The sequence below is a fragment of the Phaseolus vulgaris genome, chromosome 2, assembly GCF_051622355.1.
Source record: "Phaseolus vulgaris cultivar YP4 chromosome 2, ASM5162235v1, whole genome shotgun sequence".
Classification (NCBI taxonomy): domain Eukaryota; kingdom Viridiplantae; phylum Streptophyta; class Magnoliopsida; order Fabales; family Fabaceae; genus Phaseolus; species Phaseolus vulgaris.
The window spans coordinates 1,605,054-1,623,092 of record NC_143499.1 but is presented as its reverse complement, the minus strand read 5'-3'; the positions used below and the strand labels follow the sequence as shown (position 1 = coordinate 1,623,092).

General features: G+C 31.4%; 2 protein-coding genes across 3 annotated transcripts; one reads left to right on the top strand and one right to left on the bottom strand.

Moving 5' to 3' along the window:
- Positions 1-9,338: 9,338 nt before the first annotated feature.
- Positions 9,339-13,586, top strand: LOC137810059 (Phototropic-responsive NPH3 family protein). 2 transcript variants are annotated; one of them, XR_011080834.2, is made up of 6 exons: positions 9,339-9,984; positions 10,115-10,184; positions 10,522-11,136; positions 11,250-11,786; positions 12,154-12,799; positions 13,031-13,586. XR_011080834.2 is itself a non-coding variant. In XM_068611182.2 (5 exons), exons 1-5 carry the CDS (start codon positions 9,887-9,889, stop codon positions 12,685-12,687), a joined length of 1,854 nt encoding a protein of 617 aa, XP_068467283.1. In that variant the 5' UTR covers positions 9,339-9,886; the 3' UTR covers positions 12,688-13,083. The 2 variants fall into 2 exon arrangements, 1 of the variants encoding a protein (XP_068467283.1); XM_068611182.2 differs by having other exon boundaries at positions 12,154-13,083.
- Positions 13,587-14,026: 440 nt separating this feature from the next.
- On the bottom strand, positions 14,027-16,486 carry LOC137810060 (glycosyltransferase-like protein). The gene is given in 4 exon segments (XM_068611184.2): positions 14,027-14,389; positions 14,391-14,801; positions 14,888-15,076; positions 16,188-16,486. Coding segments are annotated over 3 exon segments (714 nt in total). The 5' UTR covers positions 15,035-15,076; positions 16,188-16,486; the 3' UTR covers positions 14,027-14,233.
- Positions 16,487-18,039: the final 1,553 nt, after the last annotated feature.

Here is an 18,039-nt window from a genome sequence, read left to right as displayed (position 1 = left end):
GAGATTTAAAACATTATATATATACATACTAATAAATAATATCAATATAATATAATATTATACTAAATAATATTTTTTTGCTAAGTTAATTTATTTGTTATTAATATATAAATATATAAAGTTATACTTTTAAAAAAAATGGTGAGATGGTTTTTTGTGGAATTACACTACTACATTAGACTAATTTAAAATAACTTTAAACATGGTTTAAACTCGTATTTAACATACATTGAGTACAAATTCTTAAACTTAAACTCGTGAAGGTGCACACGAACTAAATTTTTTATTATAACAAGATAAATAACTGTATATCTTTTTCATTTTGTATTTTGAATTCTAAACGATTATTTGGTGCAAAAATAATGCATTATTATGTTTTCCATTGCTACTGGTTGAATGAATCACGTAATTCAAAGTGTATTTTAATGTTTTTTTTTTCATTTTATGTAAATATGTCATATGGTCACTTATAAAAACTTAAAATTCACATTAGATTTTGTTTTTAACTCAATTACATATTTATAAAATCTCTATAGTGTAAAGTTTTAAATATTTTATAAGGCATATTTGCTGTATTAAAAAATATTTAAGGAAATTTTATTTGGTTTCAAATTATATTTCAAATCAAAGTTTTGAATTTTCTCTATTATTAGATTCTCAACCACACCAATTAAGAAAACAAATAATAAAATTGATGTAAAGGTAATTTTTTTTCACCTTTTAGAAAATGTAGACATTCTCTTTAAGATCTTTGTCTTGTTAAACATGTTCATTAACAAAAGATTCCTTTGAAGCTCTAAAACATACCTCACTTCTTGTAATAATATTTGCAATTATCAAACATCTTTAATCTTATAAACCTTTTTTCTTTCCCCTTACAAACTTTATTATTCCCAATAATGACTATTCCACCTTCTTTCACATCCAAGATCTCAAAAAACTTTTTCATAAGACACATGTTATAAGTGCATTATGAGCCCATGATTGAGCTTCTTTGTATTAAACGCAGATATCACCAGCACCCCGCAAACTCAAAATTATCTAACGCTACCGCAACATCAAGAGATTCATTCTTGAAATGATATTTATTGCCCTTTCATTTATCATTCTATAGACATTTTGGCTTCAAATGACCTTTATGTGGTATTTGTAGCATTAAGACCGTCCAACTATCATTTGATGAATATTGTTTTGACATTTTCTCCTTAAACTCGTTATTTTTATTTTCCAACAACTTCGACACATTAAAATTCAAACCATTATCCTCTCCTTTATACTCTTGAAAGTTTTGAAGTTTTTTAGTCCTTATCAAGATTTGCACCTCCTTAAGAGTACTAGTATGATATTTTCCAAATAACAAAATGTCTTTAAAATGTCCATACATATAAGGAAAAAACATTGAAAAGAAGTAAATATTTATTCTTATCCTCAAGCTTCACCCCAATGTTCTCTACATCATCCAAAATTTTGTTGAAATACGCTAGTTGTTTCACCATCATTCTTGACTCGATCATCCTGAACAAATACAATTGTTAATTCAAACCGGATTTGTATGCTAAAGACTTAACCATATACAATGATTACATGATTACATATATTTTGTACACATTTATAGTTTTATTGTACATTCAAATCATTTTCCATATACTTTATTTTTAATTTTTAAATCATTCCCTTTTAGTAACAATAAGTAAGGTTGAATGTGCATAGTTGCTTTAATTTTGTATTTTTAACTAATTTGACTTTGTTTACTTGTTTTGCCATAACTTTTTTTAGATATTATTTTTGGTTGATTCTAGTTTTATTTAATTCTATGTTTCAAAAGCTTCAAAATAAATATATAGTTTTGATGAATTTGGAATTCTTTACTATTTTCTAAAAATTTTAGGAGTTGAAGCATATTTACCGAATTTGTGTTTCTCTCCTCTTTGCTTTCTATTCTTCATAAACAAGGAGAAGGAAGTCATTTGTTTAGTTTTTTACTTTTAGAAATTGTTTTTTCATTTCATTTTCTCTCTTTTCACAACTTTCAAAATTGCATTTTTCTCTTTCACTTTTGTTTGTATTTTCCATTCTTTATTTACGAAAAACTAATTGCATTTTTCTCTTTCACTCTTGTTTGTATTTTCCATTTTTTATTTATAAAAAACTAATTCTTGAGGATTAATTCATGAAAACAAGTTTGAATTAAGTTTTACATCAATTGTTGAATACTTTTAAGTTTATCTCTGATTTTTACATTATGATTATAGTTTGCGTTTTTTATCTCAGAATTCACATCACAAATTGATTAAATATTATTTAATAAATGTATATGAGTGAGATTGAATAATACTTTACTTTGATTCTAATAACTCCTTCAATAGATTATTAATTATATCACTTATTATACAAACTTGGAATTGAATATGTTAAATGAAATTGTTTGATTATTGAATGTGTGAACCAATATTTAAAAGACAAACATAAAACAAAGAACTAATCACGAATAAGAGTCTCATAATCCTTTTTAAAAAGACCTGCTGAGCGAGAGAGTATCCAGATTCTTTAACAAGTATATCTAGTTGCAAAACCAGAAGAAATCACATGCATGATTTGAAATTATCTTGAAGAAAAATACACATATGAAGCATGGTAATTCAAAATATCAAACGGGTTTGAAATGTAAATAGCATAAAATCAATATTTTAAAAGGAAAAAAGGTAAACGTGAAGATCAATTGCATTAAATTAAAAAATGAAAACAAGGATTTTATTTTTTGGTTTTAGTCTAAAAATTGGAAAGTCTGATACAGACACATGTGAAACAAATCGATTCCATAGATTTTAACTTCTATCTTAATTTGTTTGAAGATTATAACTATAAATAACTTTTGATTCAAATTCTGATATCAAATTCGGCTCTTCCAAAACTTAACTATTTTTCATTTATATAAACAAAGTTGATTTGGTTCAAACTTAATTAATCTCAATTTTTGTTGCTATTTCATCAATGTTTCTTGAATTAACTCCAGCCCTTCATTTTAAAATGTCTTTAAAAATTAAATAAACTCGATTGAAATGTCTATGGTAGACAAGTGAACATAAATAATTTGTGAATCTGGTTATAATTGTTGATGTGGTTGTTCAGTCATTCATTTACTTCTCACTTTAAGTCTATTTTTTCAATTTGTTGGTACTTGATCGAGATTGACCGACAAAAGGTACTCCAACAATCAAGTAAGTACTTAGTATATGGAATGTATATTAAGAACTGATTAAAAACGTACCTAAAATGGTTAAGTTTTAGAATAAGACAATAGTTATTGTTTGACGATCGTACCAGACCATATATGTCATTAACCATATGCAGCAGGTGCCAGAATACACAACCAACCTAAGCCACCATCTCCTTCGCACTCACCTCACCCTCTCTCTCACCACTTTGTTTTCTCACTCACTACACCCCACCCTGCTCTAATCAAATTTTATAAAGAGTTTATTTATAATATTTAGTGATGAAATATCTGTTCTAAAGAGTCAAATCTATTATATATCATTATTAACTTATTTTTAGAAAGATTCTCTAATTTGTTAGTTAGGATGTTTCCTAACACGAATTTGATTGATGTGTCTCAAATTTTCAAAAAAAATTTTATAATTATCTTAATTGTTTTAAATGTGTTTTCGTCGATACAGAATAACATGACTTCACTTATCCGACAAATATATAAGTTTTTTCTTAATCAGCCACAGAACATTATAATCCATTTCTCCTGTTGTCTGAATTTTCACCAACCCGAGTTAAGTTATGCGAATTGCAAAACAATTGGAACAAACCCTTTTGGAATCAATCAAAGTATAAACAGATGAGTGCAAGCTATCTATTCCATGAATCTCTCCTTCTATTTGTCTTTTCAATTTTGTCATTTTTGTTGTTAAAGTTAAAAAAATTTATCGCTTCCCACGTGCTAAGGGGACAGTTTTCTCATGTCTCCCATGACCATTACGGGCAAACTTTATTTTCTAGTGGTTTAATAGCTAGTTCGAGGAAGATTCATTTTGGATAAAATGTTTGATAAACTTATAAGAAAAAGAAGTTAAAAAACTATAAGTTGTAATTTAACTTAAAAAAAATCCAAAATCCAAAATTAATTATTTATTGTTTATTTTTTTATTAGCATTTATTGAAAAGATGACTCAAAGAGACAATAAGTGAATGAAAAAACAAGACAGTTTGGAAATTATTCACCCAAATTTGAGACTAAAGTAAAACCAGAATGCATATGTCACATCTATGGTGCTAGCTGGTTGGCAAACATGATTGGCCGCAGGGGTTATTGCGCCTTTGTTTTCCAATTTCACTTCATATAAAATCAAATCAAAGTGTTCCAAATTTAATTTTGGATTAGAATGAACGATATTTTCCAAGCACCAAATTGAATCTACGCCTACCTACCATTAAGTGGTGTGATAATCTGTACGAAGATGATGTTTTGATGTCTTGTTTGGGTATTAGAGTGAGGATTGTAGGTGATTTTTTTTGGATTTATTTAAGTTTTTAGGAATTGGCAGGGTGTTGTGAAAAAGGTTAAAGTTCGTGTGTTTTGTATAAGGATTAGATCACCCTAAAATGACTCACATTTATTCATTATTTATTGCTGATAAAAAAAACCATCACAAGTAAGCAATTTCATGATCGATATCTCAAATTGGTCATAAATGTTTTGATTTGAATTTGTTGGAGAGTGGTTACCCAAGTTATATCGTCATGGGGTAGCCTCTTATTGATGGATGGGCATAATATGTATTTGGAGTTTGAATCCAAACCAAATAACGTAGAGGTCAGATAGAGAAATCACTCTAATTTGAATTGAAGCAAATCAAGATTTTGATGATTAGTCTGCATTCAAAAGGGGACCCTTTTCGTGCATGATGTGAAAATACAAACCTAAATTATGACTTTGATCTGTACGAAAGCAATATTCTATTATTACCAAGAGCACCAATTATTGTAGAAGACGTCTCCTCTTGAAATTAACACATTTATAGTATAAATAATAATAAACAAAAAGTAACAGCAGCTGTAGTTTCTCATGGAGAGAACTGGATATTGCAATGTAGTTAGGTTACTTGGGTTTACTTTTTTTTTTATCATTTTGAAATTTTTACTTTCAATTGGTAATTTTTAAAATTCTTTTTCTTTGTTTCTTGTTCTCTTATTGATGTCTCATCTTTTTTATTTTGTTTGAATTTGATTTAAGTTATTTGTTTTTATAATATTTTTTTTATTTTGTATAAATTTGATTTAAGTTATTTGTTTTTATTTAGAGTGATAGGTATTTTTATTTTATTGGATGTTGGTTTTGAGGGATGGTAGGTTGGTTGTTAGTTTAGGTGGTTAAGATTTGTTGTTAGTTTAGGTGGTTAAGGTTTGTTGTTATGATGTTCCTTGATATGTTTAAAGCGTGTTTCTACTGGGTCTGTTATTGTGTTAAGTTAGTTTTGGTTCTCTCTCCGGAGTGAGACTTCCGAGAAAATGTACTCTAATTTATATGAATTTATTTAATTATTTCTAAGATTATATTTATTAATTTTTATTGGTGATAAAAAAAAAAAAAGTTTTACTTGGGTGATTTCAAATTTTCTGGATCATGTATCATACGTACCCAACAATATCCACGTGGTTGCTTCTTTTTTTATCTGTACATCCAAACCCTGAGTAGATAATGCTCTTAACGATAATAGATATTCTTCTTAACTAGAATTGGTACGAGAGTGCTAACGTGGAAAAAAACGAAGACCAATTACGAAGTGAGAGAGATACACTTATAAAATATTTTTTAACACCCAAATCAATAAGAATATCAAATATTTTTAAATATAGGTATGTATAAATAGTTGAACGAGATGTCTTGTAAACTTGACTCTAGCTGATTGAATTTTAAGAAATTACAAAAATATTTCTACTGTTCGAAAATTTCAATTTAAAAGATGTTGACACAAACACTAGGCAATAAATATGCTCAGTAATACCACTAGTATTTAAAAACGATTTATTATCTATACATATCCAAAACCAAATCATGATAATTAACTAAGTATAATGGATTTAACTTGGTAACCGTAACCACTGTAACCCATTAATTAACGTTCTTTTATATGATCAAATGGTTATATTCTAATTATAATAGTCATTTTAATGCTTATTTAATTGCAAGAGACCTATAAGAATGAGTGCTATTCGGGAAGTATTCAATCAGCTAGAGTCAAGATTACAAGAGATATCAAAAGCGACGATATGCATAAATCTAGTAGTCATATTTTAATGCAATATGAACATTTACTCTAAAATTTTGTCATCTGTTCAAAGTGAAACATTTTTATTCTGAATTTGAATAAACGAAAATTAGATTATATCTTAAATTTTTATTAATTGGGGAATGTTTGACAATATGATCCATACCAAACCTTATAATTTTGTTTGGGAGAAAAAACAAGGAAAATAATTACTACAAGAGAAACATGATTTTTCGTGGACCAAAATCTGACGCGAATGAAAAAAACTGACACCTAAATGTTGGATTTATGTCGGTCAACCATTTGATGAAAAATTCGTGGAAGCAAACTAACATTTTCGTCGGTCAGCGCATGCGACACATATTGCGTGGGCCAAGCCGATGAAAAATAGACGAAAATATCGTCGACCAGGCTGACATAAAAGCGACACAATATCATCGACTTATGCATGAGTCAAACCGACATAAATGTATAAAAATGCCAAAAAAAATTAACATCAAAATTTTGCGTCGACCTAACCCACACAAAGGACAACGCATAAATTAGTATAAAAAAAATAAAAACTTGCGTAATATGTTTGGAACACTTTGAGTATTATAGCAATCTAAGAATTAATAATAAGTTACTTACTCACACACCTAGTCTTAATATGTTTGTATCATATATATTCTCGATAAATATTTAAGATGATTTTATGCTTCATTTATGTGAAGTAACATCTTTTAAATCACGATGAATATCAAACTAAAATCACCAGTTTATTCATCCATTACACATATATGACATTCAAATCTATTTAAGTTATCAATCAAAAGTTTTATCTCACTTTTTATTTTCTTAAGTTTACTTTCAGATTTTAAGATAAAATTAATTCTCTATTTTTAAATACATTCATTACATTTGACATTAATTAATTACTTCATGTTAAATTTATATTCCTAAATTTATGTATATTTTATATAATATTTACAAAATTTAAATACGTATATTTTTTACTCAATTATTATCTTTCTTAATTTTTCAATTCTTTGTAATTTTTTTAAGATAGTTTCTTTAAATAATTTTAAAATTAAACACTTAATAAATTTAATAAATTTAATTTAACTCACTTATATCAAAATTTTCAAAATTAAAATATTTATTACAATATTATGAATTAAGTAAATTTAAAATAAATAATCTTTAAAAAATTAAATATTTTATATAACATTTAAAAAATTTAAATACGTATTTTATTTTACTCAATTATTATTTTTCTCCATTTTTCAATTCTTTCTAAACTTTTTAATAAATTTTTAAAATCAATACTTAATCAATTTCATAAATTTAATTTAACTAACTTATATCAAAATTATTAAAATTAAAATTTTTATTACAATATTAGAAAAAATGAAATTTAAAATAAATACAATAAATAATTAAAAAATAAAAATATTTATTATAATAATATACATTAAACAAATTTAAAATAAATAAGCTTTAACAAATTTAAATATTAAAATATAACTATGCGTTGGCTATGATCGACGCAACATATTTTTTTTCTAAAAGTAGTGTCAGCTATACCGACGCACAACTTAAATTAAGTGTCAATCATGACCGATGCAAAATGATTTTCTTTTTAAATCTTTTCGTGCATCCGTTATGCATCGAATAACTCACAAAAACCAATTTTGCATGGGTTTGGTCAACGAGAAATGTGTCCACACTATATCGACGCAAATATCTAAAAGCTAATCGTTCGTTATCTTGTAATGAATGTGTTGAAACTTTTAAATCTAATATTTTTTTTTCTAGTGACAAATACTATATATGTAGGGTGTATTTGGTTGTGTTTATCATATGGGTTGACATAATGTAATAATGAGATTATTATGAGGAAATAATATTGATTGATATGAATGATAATTATTTGTTATTTTTTTTAAACATTATTCAGTATAATATTGTGGAATAAATTGGAGGAAATAAGTGATCTAAGGGGGAAAACATAAGTATATCATCTGAGTTTTGGGTCAAGTTTAGAAAACATAAAACTTAATTTTCTAACTCCACTTTTAAGAGATAGTTTGCAACAAAGATTTGGTATGCACGACCATATAAGATTAAGGCTTTTTAAGATATCTCACGTTCATGGAATTTAATCTTGGTTAGATTGGTGATTTTCACGATGTTATGGCACTAAACGTCATGCTTATAGAAATTGAAACCGTTAATACTTACTTAGTGCATTATTAAAAGAAAATATCAGTTAATTTATCAGTAACGTGAAATTATTTGTTGAATTCAAATTGTATAGTATACGGAGTATAATACATTTTTAAAAACTAAATTATATTCCAAGATCATTAATATTTAAAAAAAAATCAAAATTAATTTATATTTATATATCAGTTTTTATTATTGTTCCCTTCTGGGAGTGGTTAAGGTCAGCCCAAAGCTACCTCATAGGCCCAAAGAAAAGTATTCCCTTTTAGTTTGTAAACAATAAAGAACTCTCACAATTGACGTCATTAGCAGCATTTTAATTACTTAAAAATACGAGTTATATATATATATATATATTTCTTATACGAAATATTATTTATTTGCTTTAATAAACAAATTATAAATAACAATTTTCTTTCTAAATATTGAATGTCAATATTTAAAGATAATATTTTCAAATGAACAATAATATAAAGATAACTCATTTTTTTATATAATCATGTTATAACTCCCAATATTATTATTTTAATATTTTTTATATTATTTAATTACAAATTTATTATTTATTATATATATTTATTTCTAAATTATCGGGTTATATATACAAACTATCATTTCCATTTTCAAATAACGTTTATCTTTAAATACGACAGTTTTTAAACTTTAAAAAACTTCTGTACTGATTTGAGAACATTATAGTGGCAAGAAATAGTAATAATAAACATTTAATAGGTTAAATTACTTTTTATAGAAAAAAAAGTATAATTTTAGGAAATTAAAAATGGGCCAGGGTCCTGTGCAGTTTGTGGACGGGAATGGGAAAGAAATTCAACTTCCCATGTGGAAACAAACGGCGTTACATGCCAATCAACATGCAACGATCTCATCCTTTCCACACAAACTCCCTAAGCATGCACCACACACCACCAACTACATCTTTATGCTTCCAATTTACCCCTCTTCCTCCTTCACAATGTCGATACTACCCCCATTCCTTCCTCTATCCTACAGTTGCTTTTCGTATCCACAACAAGACCCTGTTTTCGTAATTTACCGAACTCATCATTTGTTGGATTAACGTTGCTTTGAGACTGATTTGAGGTTCAGGTTCTAACTCTATCCTCATTATTCCACAATAGTTTTCAGCTCAGCATTCATGTTCTTATTTGGAAAATAAAAAAGGAAAAAAAAAAGTCTCAAAGGATAAAAAAGAGCTCTGCTCCTAGCTAGCCTTCAGTACTCCTAGTCCTGAAGAAAATGTACGCGGAATCTGCAACTATAAAAGATTGCCTTGAGCCTAAGAAATTTCTGATTCAATCTGTTTTCTTTTCTTTTTCTGCTTCACCATCGACTGTAACATAGAAAAGTATCGAGCGTGAGCTAGAAAATCAGTATCTGCCATGATGGATCGTGGAGAGAAAATTGTAGCAGCTGGTATTGACTTGTCTCTGAAGAAGAAGGAGCTTCTTTCTAGTGCCATGAAGAGAACAAGTGAATGGTATGCTTCTTGTCTTCTGAAACTAATGCTTTTCTGGCTTTTTGTCAAATGTACATAACCTACTTCTCCTGTGTACGTTGCTGCCTTCTGTTGGATAGAATGAACTATGAGTTTAACTACTTGATTGCAGGATTTTCTCTCAGGAGATTCCGAGTGATGTCAACGTTCAAGTTGGGGAAGATTCCTTTTCGTTGCATAAGGTAGCGAACGAATTCAAACATGACTCTTTGGTACATATATCAAACGTAATACTAATAGTCTCAAGAACATGATAACAAACTAACATTTTCTTACTCTTGTTATTTGTTCACGTGTTGTAGAGCTCATTAGGAGTCTCTGCCTGTTCAATAGCTTGAACATCTCAATTAACTGTGAACTGGTTACGTGCCTTTTTATTAATGTATTTCACCTTCTTTATGTCTGCCTAAAACTAGAACTGGAGTTAGGAACAAGAAAAGTATATTCAATATTTTCGCGAATAGAATTGGTCTTCAACTAATATTGAATTTTCTAACACATTTCCTTCTTGAATTGCAGTTTCCACTAGTCTCCAAGTGTGGATACATTAGGAAACTCGTTTCGGAATCCAACGATGCTGACGTTTCATCCATTGAACTCTCTGATGTTCCTGGTGGAGCAGAAGCATTTGAACTGGCAGCAAAGTTCTGCTACGGAATAAACTTCGAAATAAACGTTGAAAACATTGCCACGCTACGCTGCGTGGCTGAGTATCTTGAGATGACAGAGGACTATTCAGTTGGGAACTTGGTGGGAAGGACTGATGCTTATTTGAACGAAGTGGCACTGAAGACCATTGCAGGGGCTGTTTCTGTTCTTCACATGTCAGAGACTCTCCTTCCGATAGCAGAGAGAACAAAGTTGGTGAGTCGATGCATAGACGCCATTGCATATATAGCATGTAAGGAAAGCCAATTCTGTTCATCTGCAAGAAGTGATAGTGGCAGTGCGGGAGTGGTGTCTTCCGTGGCATCAAACCAGAAACCAATAGTTGATTGGTGGGCTGAAGATATGACCGTGCTTAGAATCGACATTTTCCAGAGAGTTATAATCGCAATGATGGCAAGAGGGTTTAAACAGTATGCCATTGGTCCCATTCTAATGCTCTATGCTCAGAAATCTCTTCGAGGTTTGGTGAGATCCCTCTCTAAAATGATGGAACAATTAAAAGTAAATGTGATTTTATGGATTCACTGATCCACGGATTCTGTTCTTAACTCTTATCTCTCCCTTTTTTTGAGGAACAGGATGTATTTGGAAAGGCAAGGAAGAAGATTGAGCCGCGACAAGAGCATGAGAAGAGGGTTGTTTTAGAGACAATAGTGAGCCTTTTGCCAAGGGAGAAGAATGTAATGTCAGTGAGCTTTCTTTCAATGCTGCTTCGGGCAGCAATATATCTTGAGACTACGGTTGCTTGCAGGCTTGATCTGGAGAAGAGAATGGCCATGCAGTTAGGACAAGCTGTTTTAGATGATCTTCTCATTCCTTCCTATTCTTTCACTGGGGACACATTGTTTGACGTGGATACAGTGCAGAGGATCACCACTAATTACCTAGAATCTCAAACGGGAAACCACTTACTCCACAATGTAGATGATGAATACTTTTCTCCTCCACAGAGTGATGTTGAACGGGTTGGGAAGTTAATGGAAAACTACCTTGCTGAAATAGCCACCGACCGAAATTTACCAGTTCCAAAATTCACCTGTTTGGCAGAACTAATTCCTGAACAGTCCAGACCAACAGAAGATGGCATGTATAGAGCCATAGACATCTATCTTAAGGTTCAGACTACCATTCTTTTTCTATATCAAGTTAATCACACTCCAGATTTCATGTTTTGTTTTCTACTGTTGATACCTCTTGTTGAACCACAGAAGAAAGAAACACTTACATTTTTTTACTTCCATAAATCACTTCAATTAAATATCAATTTTATAACATCAATCTCATTCAAAATCAATTTTGCATACGCTCGAATAATTTGCCTTACATCTAATCTTATCATATTTCATTTGCTACATTAAACAATTGGATTTACACCATTGAACTCGAGGATTTCTGATAGTGATCCAATTTTGACATAGAATTATTTACACGAAATTTTATTTTGAAGTAATGCTGATAAAGTTTTGAATTGACTATTCTCAGGCTCATCCTGCTCTAAGTGACATGGAGAGAAAGAAAGTCTGCAGCGTGATGGACTGTCAGAAATTATCTCGAGAGGCATGTGCACATGCTGCACAAAATGACCGGCTACCTGTCCAAACCGTGGTTCAGGTTCTCTATTACGAACAGCAACGGCTTCGCGATGCCATGAATGGCAACGGAAGCGGGGAATCCTCGGTTGATTCCAAACTGAACGTATACTCCTCTGATCTTCAGCCAGCTTCAAATGAACTCTCTACTCTAAGAAGAGAAAATCAAGACCTGAAATTAGAACTGGTGAAATTGAAAAGGAGACTGAAAGAGATTGAGACCACCACACCTAAATCTGCAGTTAACAGTCCTGCGGTAAGTGCTTCACCTTCTGCTGATAAACCTCCTTTGCCCCGAAGATCATTCATGAGTTCAGTTTCCAAAAAACTTGGACGGCTTTCTCCTTTTGTGCGTGCCGATGGTGTTGCACCTTTTGCCAAAGGTCGCACTAAACCAAATAAGAATCGACGCCACTCCATTTCCTGAGGCTGTTGATAATATCTGCTGTCAGAGTAAAGGTTCTTCCTTAAATTCATGGGGTTGAAAATACAGGATTAGTCTTTCCAAGTTTTTGCTTCATCTTGATTCCACGTAGATTGTAAGTTACGATCCTTGGTGCGAACTTTGTTTTGAAGTGTGATGAAAAATTAAATATAATTCTAGACTTAGATTGATTTCTATCTGGTTAGGGCGGGCAGTACTAATGCTGTAACACAAGAAGAATCCCAGATAGCAGTATATATTTTAATTTCATTATCCTGAAAATAATTCTGCAAAGTTATAACAACGGCCATGTAAAATTCATTTTGTACTATTTATCTGTGATCAGGAGAAAGAAAGGAATCGAAATCATCTGCATTTCGTACAAATGTTGACAATGAAGAGTGTAGATGTCACCCAGAGCACTTTCATATTCAGGCACGAGACTTAAAAACTTAGGTGGGTCAGTTGCTTCTCAGAGTGAGATAATGTCTTCCTAAAGCATAAAATCACTGGAAGAATACAAAATCTGATAACTGCAGTTGGTGGGGTCTATGTAAAAATTATTAAGTCCTTGGAGATAAAAAGCTTCCGTAAAGAGAATAATTGACTAATAGTTCAAGTGACAGCCTTGCATTGTCGGTGTTGGTGTCTAAAGCCTAATCATAATGAAAAGAAAGAGATATGGTTCGGTTTCAAATTCATTAAATGTTGTAAGTTAAACATCTTTTGAGACAGACCTTACCAAAACATGTTAAAAAATGTTGAACTATCTGGAAGAGAATATGCTGTTCATCTGATGGTAGACAGAAACTAGATCTCCTACTTCTTGTTGGCTTGTAAGTTCATGAATCACAGTGGAAAAAAAATTAGATTAACGAGAAAAGAAAATCTGCTTACCAACCTAATATGTTTCCATCAAGCAACAAAAATATCTGTCACATGTCTCCTATTCGAAATTATCTTTTTTGCCCAATCTTTATATGGAAAGCATACAATTGGAGCATGAGCTGAAAAAACCTTGAAAATGATTTCTCCATTTCACATTGATAGAAGCTTCCAAAGTCCAGCTAGCTGTAAGGGTTCAATGGCTTTGGAGAGATTCACTGTGAGAAAAGCTCCACTGTGAATTAGGATTAAGTTTAGACGAATTTTGTCATAATGGAAAGATTACTATCCATAGTTTCCTTCTTGAAAGACAGTTTCAAGGTGGGAACCTCATTAAATGATTTGATTAATTTAGGGGAACGGCATATATTGCTTTCTCAGTTAACAAAGGGCTTAATAATCTCAGACACAGCTCCATGTTTCATGGTTTCAGAGGTAAAATGATGTAAATCTGAATAGTCACAAGACCAAAGAAATATCAATCATTGGTGATTCAGGAATCATAATTGGTTTCTTTAACCATGAAAAACAAGTCAGATTTATACAAGACATAATCACAACCTCACCATTAATAACTACGAAGAAATTTTCACAGAAACACCACTCACAAAGTTAGTCTTGAACATCAATTAAATATACATCACATTGACCTTAGAATATACTTTTAGGTCGTGTTCAGGCTCAACACTTGTAAAATCCAAGGTGGCTGTTTCGATCTCTCTTCTTTTGATTGTTCTTCAATATCATAACTGTTTCTAATTCCACTTTGACACCCAGTGGTTGAATGTGGCACTTGGACAAGACCAATTACACCTCCACTTTAATTCTTCTATAGTTAAATGACTGCTATGATGGGTCTTCAATCTTGTCTTGTTTATAAGGCTGGATCCAGTAGAAGAAGAAGAAAATCTATGTGCTGAATCTGAAGCTAGCGACGTCTCCACTTTCTTACGATTGTAACATGAAGGGCCTAGTGTCAGCTCAATCCCGGTCTCGTTTATAATCTCTGGAACTCCATTGCTGTCAGATTCTTCAGTGTCCTCAGTAGCAGGCATTTCAAGATCAAATTTCAATTTAGGATTTTTCAGTGCACCTTTATGATAACCATTTTGAGTTAGACTAATCACATTTTTTAAGTTCCATCCTCGTTGGTTTACTTCAATACCTCTGTTGGCTTCCGTATTTTTCATCAATATCTTCTGAATCCCATACAAACGGTGAAGTTCATACACCTGTTCACATTTCAGGGCACTCAATGCTCTAATGAAGCTGATTGAGAACAAATGGCTCAAAGGAACACTAAGAAAAAATATAATACCTGTTCGTTGAAAGTGTCTTGGTGTTTTAGCATTGTCATCCGCATGTATTCTTTGTCACAAGGCCTAATAAGCTTCTCCATGGAGATTTGTTCAGCTTCTTTAATAAAGTTAACTAAACTCTTTATGTTGGAATGTTCAGAATGCATTTTTATGGTATCACCACATTAATATTAGTAACCACAGTTCAGCTGAAATGAGGAAAAGATCAACTTAGAAGGTAGTTTGATCAATGAAAAATGTTTTTCTGTACAAAAGTAGCCTTGAAGCCTAATACAAAATGATGGCATCAACTTCCATTGCTTATCTCTCACCAACAAAAATAAATAAAAAAATATTCTCGGGATACCTCTTTTTGTTGAATTTTCCTACCATGATATCATTATTCACATTAGTATCCTTCCAATTGCTGCAATATTTAAATACATAACAAAAGCAATGTTTTCTCTTTTTTTCCTGTGTCCCGTTTAAAACTGCTTAGTGTAATATCATTAGAGTTCCATCTTTTTTTCCTGGCAATACGTTGTGATTAGAGTTCCATCACCATGCTTTAGTTACCTCAAAATCTCTTAAAAATAAATCTCAATACTTTTAAATAGTAATCCATGACTCCTTGTTGAACGAGTTAAGAGAAAAGAGTCATGATCCAACAGAAACCTATACACTTGACATTTTAGCCCCAGCACTTCCTTTCACTCAATTATCTTCGTACTGCTACCAACATTAATTTCCTGTTTCTGTTCACAGTAGTATTTTTTTTTCTTTATGAAACCTTTTTCTGAAAGTTTAACAAATAACAATAGAATTTTTCTATATCACGAGTTAAAGGTTCGTAACTTATTCCCGTGAAACCAAAATAAAAAAAAGGTTATGCCTTGCATGATACAAAACCATATTCCTCGTCCGAGACAGCAAATTTCACCTTTGAGATTTCCACGGGAAGCTTAGCTTGTTATTTACTCACGCTCCAATCTAACGTTACAACCTAAATTTAAACTATCATACCAATGACATAATAAAAATTCTAACAATCAAATTAAAACAAACTAACATTCCCACTCTCATTTGTGCCATGCACATGGAAAAAACTCAATACTTACTATGGCCAATGGGAACGAAAAGACGTTGTTAGTTTCACAATCAGCAGGTGAGATTCAAAAAGAATACGAAACAGAACTTCTATCATGAACATTGGATTAATTAATTTCATGAGATTATTCTACTAATCAAAGCAAAATTAACAGGCACAGATTCAGATATTCTAATGCAAAAAGTTGTATGAAATAGAATCTAGCCTCTAACCTGTGAGAATGAACCCAAGATATCACAGCACTTTCTGCCCTGTATATGAAGACAAGAAGAAGAAAAAGTCTCTCAAGCAAAGGCAAGAGGATACTCCTTTCGCTACTACTTCAGCGACAACCTTGTTTATTAGAGAAACACTGTGACACTCTTTTCTTACACTCCAATATCAGAATCGTCAGAGGACACTGTTGGAGATTAAATATAATACTACAAACACAACTGAAATTTAAGATTTTTCTCAAAAACACTCACGGAAATCAAAGTGCTATTTGCATGAGGTTTGAGGCACGCCAAACAAACCCCAGCACCTTGGCCAGTGCAATTCAATTTTCATGGATGAAATACCTGACACATGAGACACGTCCAGCAATGCGGTTATATTAAATTATACTCCATTAGTCTTATTAGTTTTTTTATATATGCAATTGTTTAGAATCGCAAGGCATTGGTTTACTCCAGACAAATCATGAATAGAGCAGCTTAGTCTGCTGAGGTGAATCACATGCACCTTACTTTTTGTATTGCAGATCTCAATTATAGTAATAATAAACAAATTGAAACCCAAGCGTGTTGCATATACATCTCTTTCGATTGCCATTGACAAGTAGATCCTGACCGTACGATTACTTGCTAACTACTTGAAAAGGGACAAGAAATTATAGGTTTAAGGTTTATGGCATCATTGATTTCTTCTGTCTCTGCTGGGTCTTTCTTTTAAGGGAATTCACGAGTGAGATTCGGCATTAATGACTATAAGTAAGTAAACCCAAGAAACTATGCCAATATTGATGTCAACTTCAACTCTCAAAAACATGAGGTAATAAGTTTCTACTAGACTCGTACTCACATTATTCCTAACACTATTTATTTCCATTGCATTGAATTACTATGATTCATGAATGTTTAGTAGCTGCACTGACTGTGTAAGATAGGTGCATGAAATATGGTGTTTGACATGATTATAGCAAAAGACACAGCGCAATGATTGTAGACGCAATTGGCCATGTGTGTGATGAGTTAAGTTAATGTGGTAAATGCTAAACTATATATAATACACAAGAGTATATATGGTTTACATAAACAAAGGAAGTTACATGCATATGCATTAAGTCCATAGAGGTAGAATGAGGTGTATGCATTGGTTTGTCTTATCAAGGTGAGCACATGGTTGTTAGGTTGCGGCTCTTATGCAGTAGAAGAAGGTTATAAAAATTGTAGGGAAATTGAGTGACGGAGGTGGAATGGAAGCACGCGTTGCCGGGGCAGAAAGGTGCATTTGTATGGAGCGGTGGGTCCTATGGGTTTGCTAGTAAAGGGTAAAAGTCAGAGTTGCACAGGCTTGTGTTGTGCTGTTCTTCGGTCCCACATGGATTGGATATTCGATCCACGACTACCATTTCATAATGCTCAAATTGTGCATAAAAAACATAGGGTTGAATGAAAAGTAATATTCCACTTACTAATCAAATTCTCCAATTCAAATTTATCATAGATAAGCCAATCATATTGCGAATCAATAATATGATTACCGAAAATAATAATGCTGAAACCAAAGGTTATTAGTAGTAGATTAAACAAACAATTTCGAGTGCAATTTTTTTCATTTATATTCCATTCTGTCTCACTCTTTCATTATTGTACTGGCATGACTCAGTTTTCTTGACCGAGCTGATCGAGACCTGCACAGATGGACAACCAACTAACACACTTAATCTATTAATGTTCAAATCAAGGTTAGTAATATTAAATCGCCATTAAGAATTAAGTAATACGCTCATAAGCGTTATTCACTCATCCGTTTGACCTGAAATTTGTTGTGATTTGTCCCAAATTCAGTCCAGATTCTTAC